Consider the following 19,473-nt stretch of genomic DNA (forward strand, 5'->3'; position numbering starts at 1 on the left):
TATTTTCTGGAAAAGAGAAGGTCAAGTCTGATAGAGTCTTAAAAATTCAGAAGTCAAGGATGTGCGGAAAATTTTATTACTTGTGAGAGAGACTAAAATCAGAAAACATAAATATAATATTGTCATCAATACATCCAATAAAATAAAATCAGGAGAAATTTCTTTACTCAAAAGTAATGAGAATGATAGGTGCTGTCACATGGAATAGCTTAGACAATTTTGAATCATTTAAGGAGAAAAGTATGAGATAGAAGGGAATGAAAGGCTGTGCCAATTTAGTTAAATGAGGAAGAATAGGAGGAGAAAGAAATTAAAGTATCTATTTACTGATAGAAAGCGATGAAGTAATAGAGTATTGAAGACTCATTAGAAACATGAACTCTAGTTCCAGATTAGATCAACTGGCAGGTTTCTGTCAAATTCTGTGATCTAAATATGCTCAGGTAGCCATAAAAAGTAAATATGTAAAGTTTAAATGGTCTATGTGATGTAATTGCCCGTATGGGAACTGAACTTGCAGTTAAGACTTAAAGGTTTGAGCTTTCTGAGTCTCACTGTCCTAGTATCTATAGCAGACCAGCAAGGCTTGTCACAGTCAGCTGTTAATGTAGAAATCACCCTCATAATTTTCATACACTAAAATTCAACAAACATATCCAGATAAAAATGTTTGATCATTAAATGTATTACTTTTATGGTGATGCAAGTACCGTGTGATACAGAATCCAAGAGAACAAATGCACATTGTAGAATTCAGCAACAGAATCAGACAACATACAAAAGAGAAACTTGGTTCATTAAACTTATGAGATTTGCTCATAATAGTCAGCTTTACGTTGGACTAAGCCGTTTTGTGGGAGGCTTGAGCCATTTGATCCTGCTGTCGATGACTGGGCCGGTATGTGGAAAGAATGAGTTTTTTTTTGGGCAAATGACATTGGGGAAGACAAAAAGCAGCAAATAATTCTCCTGACAGCTTTTGGACCTGCAGCTTTGTCGGTTATTAGGAACTTAACTTTCCCTGAAGCAAAGCACCTAAAACCTTTCAAGAGTTGACACATTTAGCTAAGGCATATTACTAGCCTACACCACGTCTAATTCTGAAATGCTATTGTTTTTCCATGGCTGTTCCAGAACCGGTGGAATCCATATTGGGATTTCTGACTAGGTTAAGACAACTGGCAGGGTGAAACGATTTTGGTTTAACTCCAAGTGAGATGCTGAGAGACCATTTGGTATGTGGGATTAATGATGTGATCGTGCAAAAGTGCTGACTAGCTGAAGCCAACTGGACTTCAAACATCCACAATTGACTTTATAATTAGAAAATGTGAATAAGTGGAGCATATGAGTTATAAAGTTTGCCAATGGAAATGGACACTCTTGCGAGACCAATTAAGCTTCGGGAACACCACTTGAGTGAAGACAAATCACTCATGACATTTCCTGAATGCAGGGTCTCTAAGTCAGCCCACAGCAAAATCCCAAAATAAGGCCAAGCCTTGAACAAATGGTTGAAATTTTCTCAAGGTTCCAGGACAGGAGGCCTTTGTAGTTGCTGCTGGTAAGCAAACTTGCGACAGCAGAAGAATGCCCACTCGGCCTGAATTGTGTAAGATAACTCATAGGCCGGCATCCAGGAGAGTACACACCCTGGAAAGTCTACCCACAGCTGGTTTGGAGCAGTTGAATTGCTTAGCAACATCCAAATCAGAACTAATCAAAATAAATGTCTGGCTAAATGGTCACCGAGTTCCAGTGGAGGCCAGTACCAACGTGGCTGTGTCAATGATTGCAGAAGCAGTCTTTACCAAATTCACTCAGGTTCCAACTCTTAAGTTTGCATAAAACCTTGCCCAGGCTGAGAACTTATGCAGCGAACTCCTACAGATTAAGGGTACAACTTTGCTTCTGATTTCTTTTGAGAAACAGCTGGTTCAATTATCACTGATTATAGTAAAAGCCGTGAACCCAAGCTTGATGGGATGAAATTGGTTGAGAAAGATTCAACTTGATTGTCTCAACAATTTTTGATTAGAAAATTTTTTGATTTGCTGCCTCAATGAAGTTCTAATTAAAGACCCGGAAGTTCTTCAGGAAAATCAAAGGAGCCAAGGCCACCTTACATGTTGGCCAAGAAGCAATTCCGTGATTCTGCAAGGCCCGCACTATGCCATTTGCCTTACGTGCTAAAGTAGAGGTAGAAATCAGGAGGCGAGAAAGAGAGGGAATAATCAAATCAATACTGTTTGCAGAATAGACAGCACCAGTCATACCAATTGTGAACGAAAACAGAAGTTGCTGGAAAAGCCCAGCAGGTGTGGCAGCATCTGTGAAGAAAAATTCAGAGTTAACATTTCGGGTCTGGTGACCCTTCCTCAGAATTCAAATGCGCTGAACTTTTCCAGCAACTTCTGTTTTTGTTCCTGATTTACAGCGTCCACAGTTCTTTTGGTTTTTTTTATGCTAATTGTGAAGCCCGACGCATAGCTGCAATTTTGTTTCTATTCAATTTGTGGGATGTGGGCATCGCTGATTGGCGTGCATTTCTTTCCCATTTTTAGTTGCTCTTGAGAAGCTGGTGGTGAGCTGCCTTCTTGAACCGATGTATTCCTCCTGCTGTGGGTTGACCCACAATGCTAGTAGGGAAGGAATTCCAGGATTTTGACCAAGCGACAGTGAAGGAACAACGATATATTTCCAAGTCAGGACGGTGAGTGACTTGGAGGGGAACTTGGAGGTGGTGGTGTTCCCATATATCTGCTGCCCTGGTCCTTAAGGATGGAAGTGGCCATGGGTGTGGAAGGTGCTGTCTGAGGATCTTTGGTGAATTTCTGCAGTGCATCTTGTAGATAGTACACACTGCTGCAATTGAGCATCAGTTTTGGAGGGAGTGAGTGCTTGTGGATGCAGTGCCAATCAAGCGGGATACTTTGTCCTGGATTTTGTCAAGCTTCTTGAGTGTTGTTGGGGCTGCACTCATCCAGGCAAGTGAGTGTATTCCATCACATTCCTGACCTGTGCCTTGTAGATGGTGGACTAGCTTTGAGGAGTCAGGAGGTGAGTTACTTGCCACAGTATTCCCAGCTTCTGGCCTGTTCCTGCAGCCACTCTGTTAATGTGGTGAGTCTAGTTCAGTTTCTGGTCAATGGTAAGCTCCACAATGCTGATAGTGGAGGATTCAGTGATGGTAACACCATTGAATGCCAAGGGGTAGTGGTCAGATTGACTCTTAGTGGTGATGGTCATAGTCTGGTATTTGTGTGGTGTGAATGTCACTTGCCACTTGTCAGCCCAAGCCTGGATCTTGTCCAGATCGTGTTGCGTATGAACATCCCCACCTCCGACATTATGATGGAGTGAAGGTCATTGATGAAGCAGCTGAAGATGTTTGAACCTAGGACATTACGCTGAGGAACTCCTGCAGAGATGTCCTGGAGCTGAGATGAGTGACCTCCCACAACCACGACTAGCTTCCTATGTGGCAGGTATGACTCCAGCCACTGGAGCGTTTGCCACCTGATACCTATTGATTCCAGTTTCGCTAGGGGTCCTTGATGCCATATTTGTTTGAATGCAGCCTTGATATCAAGAGCTGTCACTCTCACCTCACCTCTGGAATTCAGCTCTTTTGTCATGTTTGAACCAAGGCTGTAATGAGATCAGGAGCTGAGTGGCCCTGGTGGAACCCAAAGTGGGTCTCACTGATCAGGTTATTTCTGAGCAGGCGCTGCTTGATAGCACTGTTGATGACACCTTCCATCACTTTACTGATGATCAAGAAAAGACCAATGGGGCGGTAATTGGCTGGGTTGGATTTGTCCTGCTTTTATTTTTATGTACAGGACATAACTAGGCAATTTTCCACATTGTCAGGTAGATACCAGTGTTGTAACTGTACTGGAACAGCTTGGCTAGGGGAGCGGCAAGTTCTGGAGCACAAGTCTTCAGTACTCTTGCCGGAATGTTGTCAGGCCCAGTAGCCGTTGCAGTATCCAGTGTCTCCAACCATTTCTTGATATCATGTGGGGTGAATCAAATTGGTTGAAGACCGGTGTCTGTAATGCTGGGGACGACTGGAGGAGGCTGAGATGCATCGTCCATTCGGCACTTCTGGCTGAAGATTGCTGCGAATGCTTCAGCCGTATCTTTTGCACTGATGCACTAGGCTCTTCCATCATTGAGGATGGGGTTATGTGTGGAGCCTCCTCCTCCAGTGAGTTGTTTAATTGTCCACCACCATTCACGACTGGATGAGGCAGGACTACAGACCTTTGATCTTATCCGCTGGCTGTGGGATCGCTTAGCTCTGCCGATCACTTGCTGCTTTTGCTGTTTGGCGTGTAAGTAGTCCTGTTTGGTGGCTTCACCAGGTTGATACCTCATTATCAGGTATACCTGGTGCTGTTCCTGGCATGCCCTCCTTCACTGTTCATTGAATCAGAGTTGTTCCACTGGTTTGCTGGTAATGGTTGAGTGGGGTTATGCTGGGCCATGAGATTACAGATTGTGTTAGAGTACAGTTTTGCTCCAGTTGATGGCCCAGAGTGCCTCATGGATGCCCAGTCTTCAGTTGCTGGATCCGTGTGAAGTCTGTCCCATTTAGCATGGTGATAGTGCCACACAACACAATGGAGGTTATTCTCAATGTGAAGGCGGGACCTCGTCTCCGCAAGAACTGTGCAGTGGTCACTCTTATCTATACTGTCTTGGACAGATGCAACTGCAGCTGGCAGATTAGTAAGGATTAGGGTAAGTATGTTTTTCCCTCTTGTTGGTTCCCGCACCACCTGCTGCAGACCCAGTCGAGCAGCTGTGTCCTTTCGGACCTGACCAGCTCAATCAGTGGTACTGCTGCCAAGCCACTCTTAGTGGTGGACATTGAAAAACCCCACCCAGAGTACATATTGTGCCCTTGCCATCCTCAGTGCTTCCTCCTAAGTGTTGCTCAACATTGAGGAGTACTGATTTGTCAGCTGAGGGAAGACAGTATGTGGTAATCAGCAGGAGGTTTCCTTGCCCATGTTTAACTTGATACCATGAGACTTCATGGGGTCTGGAGTCAATGTTGAGGACTCCTAGAGCAACACCCTCCCAACTGTCTACCACTGTGCCATCCTTCTGCTGGATCTTTCCTGCCAGTGGGACAGGACATATCCAGGGATGGTGATGGTGTTGTCTGAGACATTGTTTGTAAAGTATGATTCTGTGAGTATGACAATTTCAGGCTGTTGCTTGGCTAGTCTGTGAAACAGCCCTCCCAATTTTGGCACTAACCCCCCGATGTTGGTGAGGAGGATTTTGCATGGTCGACAGGACTGTTTCTGCCGTTGTCTTTTCCATTGCCTAGACCAATGCCACGTGTTCCATCCAGTTTTATTTCTTTGAGTCTTTGTAGCGATTGGTGTGACTGAGTGGTGTGCTCGGCCATTTCAGAGGGCAGCCGAGAGTCAACCACATTGCTGTGGGTCTGGAGTCACATGTCGGCCAGACCAGATGAGGGTGGAAGATTTCCTCCCCTGAAGGATATTAGTGAACCAGATGGGCTTTTCTGACAATCGGCAATGACTTCATGGCTATCAGTAGATTCTTAATTCCAGACTTTTTTTTGGAATTCCAATTCCACCATCTGCTGTGGTGGGATTTGAACCTGGGTCCCCAGAACATCAGCTGTGTTTCTGGATTAATAGTCAAGCGATAATACCACTAGGCCATCGCCTACCCTATCTCATTGCGATTAGATCAGAATTCCCAGAAGTATGCAATGTTTAAAACCCATAAAGTTTTGTAGCAACATGTGAGACTGCTTTTTGGAGTATCATCAGCCTGTACCAATTTCCAGCAGCTGATGGAGAACATTTTACAATGTCTACACCAAGTGGACGTTTGTCTTGCTAATAACTGGGAAGACCAATAAAGAGCATTTAGCGAACTTAGAATGCCTAAACATTTGTCCAAGCTGGGTGCATACTTTAAAAGGGAAAATGTGTGTTCCAGACACTCCCCAAGTGACCTTGGATTATAGTCAACAAAGGCCCACCTAATGCAAGATAAAGTAAGGGCAGCTCCCATGTCTGTACTGGAACTTAGGTCTTCCCTTGGATTGTGAATTATGATGGAAAATTTATTACTAACCTAGCCTCCATCCTGGCATCCTTACAGCTGTTTGTGAAAAAGGGCTAGCTTTGGAAATGGTCTTGTATCCAAGACATACATAGCCCTTACAGAAGTGAAGAAGTAGCTGTCATCGTCTAAGGAAACGGTCTCGTAGCCAAGATGTAGACTTTAGGGAAGTGAAGAAGCAGCTGTCATCGTCCAAGTTGGCACACTACGATCCCAAGCAAGATGTGCTGCTGACATGCATTGCCTCCCCATACAGTATCAGGCTAGATTGGCTCACAGATGCCCACTTGAGCAGAATGCCTGATGGCTGTGTAGTATGCTTCCCAGACTTTGTCTGATGCAGAGTGCAAATATGCCGTGATAGAGAATGAAGATTTGGCGGTCACCTGTAGTGTGAGAAAGTTCTACCAGTACCTTTTATGCATATAAATATATAAAAGTGATAGATCATAAACCCCTGCTAGAGCTACTTAAAGTGGACAAGATCGTGCCACCCATAGCTTTACTTGATACCAAACTGCCCCAGTTCCAGTTTGATTACAAGACCACCCCTCACGCAATTCAGGGATGGCTCCAGCAAAGTTGCTGATAGGGACAAGACTCTCCACCAGGTTAAACCTGATCTTCCCAGATCTGGCAGGGAGAGTGAAACAGCATCAAGAAAATGAATACTGGACACAAGATTCCTCAAAGCGAGGGAGGCAGTTTACTTTAAGGGATGAAATTTGGTGTCAAAACCATGGGAACAGCCCTTCATGAGTAAGAAGCATGATCGATGTGAGGTCAGATCCCGTGACACACAAAGCTCTAGTAGGAGAGGCAGTCCTGAACAAGCCTGTGGAACAGTGAAAGCTGCAACCTTGTAAATGGGCAGGAGCAAAACGCACCTGGGGCAGCACAGTGGCTCGTTGATTAGGACTGCTGCCTCACAGCGCCAGGGACCCGGGTTCAATTCCACCCTCAGGTGACTGTCTGTGTGGAGTTTGCACATTCTCCCTGTGCCTGCGTGGGTTTCCTCCTGGGTGCTCTGGTTTTCTCCCACAGTCCAAAGATGTACAGGCTAGGTGGATTGGCCAAGCTAAATTGCCCATAGTGTTCAGGGATATGTAGCTTAGGTGGGTTATAGGGGGGATGAATCTTCGTGGGATACTCCAAGGGTCAGTGTGGACTTTTTGGGCTGAAGGGCCTGTTTCCACACTGTAGGGATTCTATGATTCTCTGTACCTCGGACCCTTAGAACATCCGGGAAGGCAGTCAGAGCCTGTGGGTTCTCCCCGCCACTGCCTAGCATCAAAGCGACCTCTGAGGAAGAGATAGACATGGCAGACGTTGCAACCTCAAAGCCATTATCGCCTGAAGAAGAAGATTAATTTTGGCTGAGATGTTCCGGGCTCAAGAGACAGGCGAGGGACCGGTACACACTGCCAGAATCCCAGGCAGACTCAGAGGACCCAGACGTGGTGTGAAAATGCCCCATTAGAAGCTACAGGATAAGGAATGAGCCTATGTCCCAGGACTCTGTAGGAAAGGGCTGTAGTGATGTGGAGCCCTTAGAATTTGAGTTCCGTGATTGGGACTGTTAATCTGTTCCAAACATGGAGCTCTGACTCTCAGATATAAGCAGGTGTGCCAGAGGTTCCGTTCACTCTAGGAACCAGATGTGAGCTGGCTGGATCAGTGTCAGGTCCCGTGCATGTGTAAATAAAGGGTGACTTGTGATGGGATACCGGCCTTTTTGGAGTTACTACAACATGAGAAACTCCTATTTCAATTTTGGGGACTAATAACACTATTGAACAGATCTTTTATGATGCAGTTGTTTTACTCCCTGTTTCTTTTTCAAAAAAAAACCGAAGTGTATAATTTCTTAGAGAATAGAGATATAATGTCATTGTCGGGTTTTGGTTACTGTGCCCTGGTGAAATGAGTTATACACTGCATCAAAAATGTATTCTAGTGTCTCTTTATTCATGTCTCCTTGTATCTTTCTACCCTATCCCAGATTTTGTTCACAGTCCCTATCCTGGTCCCTGCTACCATTAAGAAAAACATCGCTAGCTTTTCTTACACTCCTGGCTGGACATTGATGCCATGACCCTTGCCTGTTTATGTCAGATGGTCGAGATTGGCATTACAGTGAGCAGATACTGGGCCTGTTTTTCAGAGTGAATGGGGCGGTGGCAACATGAGTTTAAAAAATAATAACTGTTTTGCATGAAACCTTCAGATAGAAATCTGAACAGGCATCAGAACTGGCTGCTAACACCAGTGTTCCTTCAAGACGCCATTGCTTGATCATGAAGCCAAAACCCAGTGGGCTATATCTGAATGGCAGTTTGAAACTTTGCAGCCTCCCTGCCTAATTTCAAAGTGGTGTTTTCACAGATGGGATGAGTGCCAACATTGTTCTGTCAACCTGCCACTTGAAGTCAAAATCAACCCAGTATTATAACCGTAATTTTGTTTGGGTAAGTTTATGGGCATTGTTGGCTAGGCCAGTTTTTATTACCCATCCTGAATTGTCCAAAAACAGTTCAGAGTAAACTACAATCCTCCACGTCTGGAGTCACGTGTATGCCACACCAGGTAAGGATGGTAGAGTTTCCTTATTATGTGTTATAGTTTGTGCATGTTATGTCAGGACAGTGTCCTTTTAAAAGTGAGTCACATTACACCGGTAAGTGTTCAGCCAGAGCTATTCCAGGCTTGTTTGAGCTTTTGCAGAGTGCACAGCTTCAAAATATAAATCTCCCTCTTGGACTGCAGTGAATGACAAGTTGAGTGGTTTTAGTTTGGACTGGAGCTTAATAATTACCCTAATAATATCCTTCCTTAAAGGGCACTGATGAATCAGATGGGTTTTTACCACAGTGTACAAACTTTTTATTCCATTTATAAAAATTATTGAATTTAAATTTCATCATTTGCCAGAGCATTAGCCAGTGATTCTGGATTACTAACCCAATGACGTTACCATTATATCACTACAACCTCTAAATGACCCTTCTGTTTCTACCCACCTTAGGATGCCATCAGAGGCACTGACAGTGTTCCTCTGAATACAGTAAATTACCATATGTTATGCTTTCGGAACACCCCAGGTTTACTTATTAGTTAATTTTGTCACAATAGTTGTTGTAATGCTGTTATTAATCTCAGTGTTAAGGGCAGCACAGTGGCTCAATGGTTAGTACTGCTGCCTCACAGTGCAGACACCTAGGTTTTATCCTATGCCTGTCGACCGTCGATGTGAAGTTTGTACGTTCTCCTGTGTCTGTATGGGTTTGCTCTGGTTTCCTCCCTTGGTCCAAAGATGTGCAGGTAAGGTGGATTGGTGCTGAATTGCTCATAGTGTCCAGGGATGTGCAGGTTAGGTGGATCAGCCATGGGAATTGCGGGGGGAGGTCCTGGGTGGGATGCTCTTCCAAGTATCGGTGTGGACTGCATGGACCAAATGGCCTGGTTCCACACTGCAATGATTCTGTGTCGCTGAGCCAAGAAGGAAATTCTTGTTGAATATTGTCCCTCCGAGCTTGTGAGTGTGTATATTTGGTGAGTACAGATTGAGTTTGGTTTTGATGCATTGCATGGCAGAAAAAAACTGCTCGTATGCACAGTCTAGGCTGGCACATGAGGACTAGTCAGTGAAGTGAAGTAGCAGAGAGATACTGATAAATAGGGAAGAGAATACAGTCTCAAGCCACATCCTCAGGAGTGAAGTGTTGTTGAGAAAGATTATTTTTTAGGTACCACCAAAGATGTGTTTTTATTGATTTTCTTTAGGTTTTTTTGTTCAATTAACTGCTCATCTGATTTTTACAGTAAATTTTAACTCATTCTTGAATCCAAACTGTTACTTAGCCCTGAAGGAAAAATGATATTTTTGTTCATTCATTTGTACAGGGTTCTGTCCTTAGAATTATATGATTGAGGCACAAAAGCAGCCTGATTTCTGGCACTATCATCAAACAGTTATAAGTAAACTGATGGCCACAAACAGTATTTAGTGTAAGAAAGAATTTTCAGAGACCGTTGGTCAGAAAAACAATCAAGAGGAAGCGACATGCTTGACATAGACATTTTACCCTTCATATTTGCCTGAATGATGCATTTACAATTAATTAGTTGACAAGTCTTTACATGGAGTAACAGCGAAAAAAAGATTCCAGGAGTTGAAATGTAGTGACAGCTGTATGATGTGTGTGTTTTGTTAATGGTCTGAAATAAGTGGATGTTGCAAGTCCTTACCTGGTTGTTTTACTTCTTATCCCCACCCCTTTGCCTTTCTAGTCCCAGTTTAATTTGCTAAACAGCAGCATGGATCAGAGTATCACCAACCGTGCATCCTCCGCCAGCCCTTACAACTCGGAGCACACCTCGAATGTCCCGACGCCGTCTCCCTACTCACAGCCAAGCTCCACGTTTGACACTATGTCGCCAGCTCCAGCAATCCCTTCCAACACAGACTATCCAGGACCACATTTATTTGAAGTAACTTTTCAGCAATCAAGTACTGCTAAGTCAGCTACCTGGACTGTGAGTCTGCTCTTTCATATTTTTAATTGATATATATTGTTGATAAAGTAATGTTATTTATATAGGAATATTGTGGTCATTATTCATCATCAAAAATATGTCTCAATCTGTTGTGATATGTTCTTTGTTCTTCTTGTCTTCACTTTCTCTTTTTCATAAACAAATTAAATTATCTAACTTTGTTGTGCAATTGTTGTTAAAGTTTTTTTTGAGATTAGCTTAATGCAGCTTTGAAACTCATTGTTTTGGTGAAATGACTTGCTTTCATTGTGTACCCTATGCATCCCTCTGCATGCCAGACAGTAAATAACAATCTTTGCAACAGAATGTATAATTTCAAACTGTAGTCTGGCCAGAAAGTAAACTAGAATGCAAGATACTTGAACTTCTTCAACTGTAACGACAGTGTTTTCTCCAAAGAGAAAAGTAAAGTGCTTTTCATTGTGAAAATTGGTTTTAACGTAAGTCTCTAGTTTATTGAAAACCCTTTTTTTTATCCTGTATATATTTTAAAGGTTATGTCTTGCAGCAAGACATGACTGAACACGCTTGCAATCCAAGCACATGTTAGATGTTGCTTATGCTATCTCCTGGAGGGAGATGTTCAGACTTGCTGTAGACGAGCAAGCATCCTGTCCAACAGAAAGAGAAGTGCGGCTCCCTGTCTGCTGGTAACCGACGGGATAATTAGTGTTTTTCTCAAGTGTAATTTCGAATGTGCTGCTTGTCCTGGTCTGTACAAGGCTCACCACAGTGTGAGGCTGTACAGGCATGTTTTTGATTGGGTTGCAGTGAGTGGCAGCAGTTAACTATGGATGAAATTAACAATATGACTTTTCATTAAATTTGGAAAGACATTCATAATTTAACTGTTTCCACTCTGACTTAATGCAGTTGCCTGGGTTCAAGCACAAACTCAGGCTACAGTTTGCCATAACATCTTCTGATGTGATATTATGTGAACCGCTGGTTCTCTTCCTACCTGGGCCTCTGGTTGCTTTTACAATTTACCCCTTTTGTATACTGACTTTCACAGCAGCAGTGCAACAGGAAAGGAACACAGTGCAAGACATTGCCTGAACTATTGCTGACTGTGTAACTTTTTTTCCTGGTCAAGGAAAGTTCCATGAAGAAAAGTGGAAGGCCTGGTCCATAGTGGTGAATTGAGAACCTCAGCCTACTCAGCTGTTAGCCAATTCGATAAAATAGTTGTTTTTTTGCACAGTCAAATGCAGTATTTCTACCTTCTGTCAAAATTTTCCTTGCTCCATGACTGACAGTAATTTCTTTATATCCTTCTTGGCACCTCTAAAGGCAGCAAAGACACATTACAATGTTTCTGTGACATTGAAACAAGGAGCTAAACTGGCAATCGGTCCAATAAGGGTCTATAGAACATAGAACATTACAGCACAGTACAGGCCCTTCGGCCCTCGATGTTGTGCCGACCTGTCATACCGATCTCAAGCCCATCTAACCTACACTATTCCATGTACGTCCATATGCTTGTCCAATGACGACTTAAATGTACCTAAAGTTGGCGAATCTACTACCGTTTCAGGCAAAGCGTTCCATTCCCTTACTACTCTCTGAGTAAAGAAACTACCTCTGACATCTGTCCTATATTTTTCACCCATCAATTTAAAGCTATGCCCCCTCGTGCTCGCTGTCACCATCCTAGGAAAAAGGCTCTCCCTATCCACCCTGTCTAACCCTCTGATTATTTTGTATATTTCAATTAAGTCACCTCTCAACCTTCTTCTCTCTAATGAAAACAGCCTCAAGTCCCTCAGCCTTTCCTCGTAAGACCTTCCCTCCATACCAGGGAACATCCTAGTAAATGTCCTCTGCACCCTTTCCAAAGCTTCCACATCCTTCTTATAATGCGGTGACCAGAACTGTACGCAATACTCCAAGTGCGGCCGCACCAGAGTTTTGTACAGCTGCAGCATAACCTCTTGGCTCCGGAACTCGATCCCTCTATTAATAAAAGCTAAAACACTGTATGACTTCTTAACAGCCCTGTCAACCTGGGTGGCAACTTTCAAGGATCTGTGTGCATGGACACCGATAATACTTCTTAAGATCTAAATGGCTTTCTGCATGAACCCGAGATGTAAGTCACATTAATATTACTCCACCATGGTCAACTTCATACCAGAATTTAAATAATGCCTGCATTTACTGCTATAGTTAAAAATTATTTTTTGAGTGTCTAAGTTCACTTAGAGCTTCAAAATAGTGACAGTGTCATGAGTACACACTTGTGGGGCTGGTTTTGGAGCAGGCAGTAGCATGCACTCAGTAAATATCCACCAGATGTATGCAGAGGAGGGATATCATGTAGTTCAATATGTAATATTGAATTAGCACCAGTAGTGCTACTTTGGACTCAATTCTACAGCCAATACCCCCCTCAACATTACATAGTTGAACTTAGTCTCAACAACTGAGGGACTTCCTGCCAACATCATTTAAGGAATCAACTAATTACAGGTTAGTTGCAGATTAGATTATTCTTGTTGTTGTCACAATTCTATTGTAGTTTGATGATTTCAAGGTGAAAAAAACCTGCAGCATTTGTGCCATGTACTCAAAGACACTTTGTTGACAAAGATTTCTGCACAAACCAGTTGATTCCAGGTATGGATACTGGAGTAGACATTCCCTTTCGAATGAGTGAAAGAATGAACAGAGGGCATGTTGGGCACTGGAAGAGGAAGGACAAGTAGGCTGAAGGACTCTCATCAGAAAGCCATAACAACACCAGTGTTTAAGGAGGAATTATCTTTTTAACATTAATGATGAACCCTCACTGACATTTGACAACTCCTGCAGCCACAACTGGCAAACTCATTGAAGAATAAATACGACATTGCCAGTAGCCATCAAAGTGCCTATGGCAATGAGCTCTTATTTTATACAGGTTTGAAATGGAAATATTTGCTACACTCTCAGTTTGACATGTGCAATTTAAAAAAAAACCATATGAGATTCTGAGTTCAAAGAGAGATACTACATTTCAATTTCAAGTGCTCGATTCATTTAACTCCACATATTAACTCCGTCCAGTGCTGGAACTGAAGTGGAATCCATGCTCTGTGTCCTGCACATCTCTGATGATATTCAGTCAATCATGCAGATCAGTGCCTATTATCCAGGGAGCAGTAATGATGTCTTTATTTTGTGGCACTCTGTTGCATTGCCAATCTGGGATAGCAAAGGGGAGCTACTATAAATGCACTATCACACAAGTGCATAGTATTCTCAGAGTGAAAGCCATGTGATTAGAAAACAAAGTTTCTGCTGCCAACAACTGTACTGCAGAGTGCACATCAAGATTTATGGTTGTCAGTTGCATACTGCACATTTCTTGTCATCATGAAGCAACAGCCACCAGCATTACAGCAGGAGAAAGAGAAAGGGAGCAATCCAGACAGTCACTCTGTGCCTGAGCTGTGCATTGAGTCATGTCCAAGTGTGAGATTAGTTCCCCAGTTCCCAATTCACCAACAGTTCAGCAACTTATCTCTGCCTTGTCTTGACCGTCACAGTGAAAACAATTCAAATGCAACTTATAAATAAAGTAATGCTCTACTGTACAAAGAAGTCAACAATTCATCTTGTGCAAACCTGTCTTCTGTATTTCTAGTAAACTGACTGCAACCTTGATAGTAGAAGGCAACTGACTTCCAGTAAAGGATGCTAAACATAACCTGGAAAATTATCTTAAAACCCTTCATCCGAAAAGGGGGAGGGGAAGGGGGTTCTGAAATAAATAGGGAGAGAGGGGGAGGCAGATAGAAGATGGATAGCGGAGACAATAGGTGGAGAGGAGACAGACAAGTCAAAATGGCGGGGATGGAGCCAATAAAGGTGAGTATAGGTGGGGAGATAGGGACGAGATAGGTCAGTCCAGGGAGGACGGACAGGTCAAGGGAGCGGGATGAGATTAGTAGGTAGGAAATGGGGGTGCGGCTTAAGGTGGGAGGAGGGGGATAGGTGAGAGGAAGAACGGGTTAGGGAAGCGGGGACGAGCTGGGCTGGTTTTGGGATGCGGTAGGGGGAGGGGAGATTTTGAAGCTTGTGAAGTCCACATTGATATCATTGGGCTGCAGGGTTCCCAAGCAGAATATGAGTTGCTGTTCCTGCAACCTCGGGTTGCAACAATCCCTCTTCCGTACCTACACTGGACCTAAACCCCACCTCTTCCTCCGTTACATTGATGACTGAATCATGCTCCCACAAGGAGCTCAAACAGTGCATCCACTTCATCAACACCTTCCCCCCCAACCTTAAGTTTACCTGGACCACTTCTAACACCTCTCTCACCTTCCTGGACCTCTATGTCTCCATCTCGGGCAACCATCTAGAAACCGATATCCATTTCAAGCCCACCGACTCCCACAGCGACCTAGAATACACCTCCTTCCACCCACCTTCCTGCAAAAATGCCATCCCCTATTCCCAGTTCCTTTGTCTCCGCCGCATCTGCTCCCAGGATGAGGCATTCCACTCCCGTACATCTCAGATGTCTTCATTTTTCAAGGACCGCAACTGCCCCTCCGCAGTGGTCGAGAACACCCTTGACCGTGTCTCCCTCATATCCCTCAAATCATCCCTCACACCCCGTCCCCACAATAACAACCAAAAGAGAATCCCACTCGTCCTCACATACCACCCCACCAACCTCCAGATCCAATGCATCATCCTCCGACACTTCCGCCATCTGCAATCTGACCCACCACCAAAGACATTTTACCCTCCCCACCCTTGCCTGTGACTCCCTTGTCTGCTCACACTCCCCTCCAGCCCCACCACACCCAGCACCTTTCCCTGCAACCACAGGAAGTGTTACACCTGCCCCCACACCTCCTCCCTTACCCCCATCCCAGGCCCCAAGAAGACTTTCCACATCAAGCAGATGTTCACCTGCACATCCGCCAGTGTGGTATACTGCACCTGCTCTACCCGTTGTGGCCTCCTCTACATCGGGGAAACCGAGTGGAGACTTTGCAGAACACCTACACTCACTTCGCAATAAACAACTGCACCTCCCAGTCGCGAACCATTTCAACTCCCCCTCCCATTCCTGAGACGACATGTCCATCCTGGGCCTCCTGCAGTGCCACAACAATGCCACCCGAAGGTTGCAGGAACAGCAACTCATATTTTGCTTGGACCCTGCAGTCCAATGGTATCAGTGTGGACTTCACAAGCTTCAAAATCTCCCCTCCCCCTACCGCATCCCAAAACCAGCCCAGCTCGTCCCCGCCTGCCTAACCTGTCCTTCCTCTCACCTATCCCCTCCTCCCACCTCAAGCCACACCTCCATTTCCTACCTACTAACCTCATCCTGCCCCCTTGACCTGTCCATCCTCCCTGGACTGACCTATCTCCTTCCTACCTCCCCACCTATACTCACCATTACTGGCTCCATCCCCGCCTCTTTGACTTGTCTGTCTCCTCTCCACCTATCCTCTCCTCTATCCATCCTCTCTCCGCTTCCCCCTCTCTTCCTATTTATTTCAGAACCCCCTTCCTTTCCCCCATTTCTAATAACAGGTCTGGGCCTGAAACATCAGCCTTCCTGCTCCTCTAATGCTGCTTGGCCTGCTGTGTTCATCCAGCCCAAACCTTGTTATCTCGGATTCTCCAGCATCTGCAGTTCCTACTATCTTTGGACAGCTGTGGCTGGAGCTGACTTGTCTAGAGGCAGTGATGAGGACACTAGCAGAGTGACAGTATGATGGCATGATTATTGACTTTCTGAAAGGAAACAACTTATTTGAGCTTCACTGAATGACTCATGCATGCAGGGCAATGCCTCAACTATCATAGTCATCTAAGAACTGAGGAAATAGGAGCAGGAGTAGACTATTTGACATCTTAAGGCTGTCCCGCTATACAATTCAATCTTGACTGATCTTCTCCAGGTCTCAATTCCTTGCTTGTACTGAATCCTCATAGCCCTCAACTTTCAGATATTTCAAAACCCTAACTACTTTCACTTTAAATACTTTCAGTGATTTAGCCTCCACCACTCTCTGGCACAAAGAAGTTCAAGCATTCACTTTCTCTGTAAAGAAATTACTTTGTATCTCATGAACATCATTTTATTCTAGAAGTATATCCTGTAGTTGATAGCCCGCCAAGTATTGGAAACATCTTATTAAATTCTATCCTGTAAACCCTCAAAAGAATTTCATATGTTTCGATAAGATCATCCCTCATTCTTCTAAACGCTAATGAATTAAAGCCTAATCTGTTTAGCTATTCTTGACTAGTCAAATTTTTCATCCCAACTGAATCTCTTTTTAACTCCCTCCAATCCCTCTTTCTTAAATACGACGACTAAAACAATACATAATTCACCAGGTGCGACCTTACAACCACACTCTACAGCTGTAATAAACCTAACTCAACTATTTTTAAACTCAACCTCCTAGCAATAAAAGACAAAAATCTATTTGCCTTCTTAGTTATTTCAGGCCTTGCTGATATGCTAACTTTATGTTTCATTCACAAGAATCCCTAGATTCCTCTGTGCTACACGTCTTTGAAGTCTTGCTCCATTGAAATGATAGCCTACCTTCTGATTCTTTCTACCAAAGTGTATAATCTCATTTATTTTCCTAATTAAACTTCATCTGCCAAGTGTTTGCCCACTCACTCAATCTAACTTGCACATATCCCTTTGCAGACTCCTTATATCCCTATAACAGCATGCTTTCCCACCTATTTTTGTACAGTCAGCAAGTTTGGATACATTATAGTCTGCCCCCTTCTTCATATTATTCATATAGATAGTAAATAATAGGGGCTCTGCAACTGATCCTCATGACAGTATACTTGTTCCACATCTTTCCACCTTGAAAAAGACCATTGATCTTAGCTCTCTGTCTTCTGTGTGTTAACTAATCCTCAATCCATACTAATCGATTACCCTCAAAACTGCGAGCCCATGTCTTGTGTAATAAACGTTTATAATCCACCTTATTGAATGCTTTCTGGTAATCCAAATACATGACATCTACCATTCCCATTTGTCAACTCTGCTTGCTGTGTCCTCAAAGTACAGCCGTAAATTTGGTAAACATGATTTCTTTTTCACATAACCATGTTGACTCTGCTTGCATTAAGCTTTTCAAAATATCCTGCTATTTCTTCCTTAATAATGCACTCTAGCCATTTCCCAATGGCATATATTGTGTTAACTGGATTAGAGATGCCTACTTTCCATCATCCACTCTTCCCGAAAATGGGTTTCATATTAGCAATTTTCCAATCCAGTGGTAACTCCTGGTATACAGTGAGTTCTGGAATATATTGGCCAATGCTTCCACTGTTTTTGTAGTCACCTTCTCTAAAACCTTTCAATGAAGGCCAGCAGGTCCTGGAAAATTGTCTGCCTTAGTTTGTCAAATACTTTGTTACAGAGATTGTTACAAGAGCTTTTCTTCCATTAGTACCTTGCTCATCTGTTATTTTTGGGATGTTTATAATGTCTTCCATTACAAAAACAAATGCAAAATATCTGTTTTAATTATTTACTATTTACCTGTATTAATTCCTCAGTTGCATCCTCCAAGAGTCCGCATTTATTTTTACTTCTTTCTTGCTTTTAGTTTATCCAAAGAAGGACTTGCTGTTTAATTTTTATATTTCTTGCCAACTTGGTTGCATAATCAGTTTTCTCCCTTTTCATTAGCTTTTTAGATTTCCATTGCCGGTTCCTAACCAAAAAAAAACCCAATTCTCTGGCGCACCATAGTTTTCGCAGTTTTGTATGCCTCGGTTTTCAACTGGCTACTGTTCTTGACTACCTTTTTTAACCATGGGCAGTCCGTTCTTCTAAGCAAGTCCTTTCTTTGCCTAGAATAAATTTTTGCTGAGCATTATGAAAAATATGCTTAAGTCTGTGCTATAGCTCAACCAGTAACTTTCCCCTTAGTCTATTTTTTCAGTTCTCTTTAGACACCTCTTTCTTCATAATTGCCATTATTTAAGTTGATGACACTGGTTTGAAACAAGAGTTTTCTCCCTCAAACTGATCTAGAAATTCTACTGTGTTGTGAATGCTGCTGCCAAGAGGATGTTTAACTATGAGATCTCTTATTTATCCAACTCATTGCACATTTCTAGATCTAAAATATACTGTTTGTGGGCGGGTTCTGGAACATACTGTTTGATGAAACAATCCCTGATGCAGATTGTCCAGTCAGTGTGCAGATTAAAATTACCCATGATAATTACAGACCCTTTCTTACTCAACTCCATTATTTCTGATTACAATCAGGCAACTCTCCAAGGGCCTATAATTTGTTTTGATTTGTTTCGATTTATTATGATTATCACATGTACTGAATAAAAAGTACTGTTTTGTGTGCTATCCAGATAAATCGTACCTTACATAAGTATATCAGGGTAATAGAACAGAATATAGTTTTGCAGGTGCAGAGAAAGATCAACGTTAATATTTGAGAGGCCTGTTCAAAAATCTGATAGCGTTAGGGAAGAAGCTGTACTTGAATCTGTTTGTACATGTTTTCAAACTTTTCTATCTCCTGTCTGATGAAAGAGGATGGCAGAGAGCACATTCAAAGTAGGAGGGATCTTTGATTATGTTGGCTGCTCTTCCAAGGCAGCAGGAAGCATAAATGGAGTCAGTGGATGGAAGACTAGTTTTCTTGATGGACTGGACTCTGTTCAGAACTCTTTGTAATTTCTTGCAGTCTTGGGCAGAGCAGTTGCCAATACCAAGCTGTGATGCATCGGATAGAAAGGTGCATCTATAAAAATTGTTAAGAGTCA

The 19,473-nt window shown here is 43.1% G+C and overlaps 1 protein-coding gene across 6 annotated transcripts in view; it reads left to right on the forward strand.

The window, feature by feature from the left end:
• Window positions 1–19,473, forward strand: part of tp73 (tumor protein p73) — a 240,321-nt gene that overhangs the window by 148,665 nt on the left and 72,183 nt on the right. For all 6 annotated transcript variants that reach the window (XM_048561879.2, XM_048561881.2, XM_048561883.1 and 3 more), the window contains one exon: window positions 10,414–10,659. In XM_048561879.2, coding sequence (XP_048417836.1) covers window positions 10,414–10,659 — 246 coding nt within the window. The remainder of the gene's footprint in view (window positions 1–10,413; window positions 10,660–19,473) is intronic.

This window comes from Stegostoma tigrinum, chromosome 28, assembly GCF_030684315.1.
Source record: "Stegostoma tigrinum isolate sSteTig4 chromosome 28, sSteTig4.hap1, whole genome shotgun sequence".
NCBI classification, from domain to species: domain Eukaryota; kingdom Metazoa; phylum Chordata; class Chondrichthyes; order Orectolobiformes; family Stegostomatidae; genus Stegostoma; species Stegostoma tigrinum.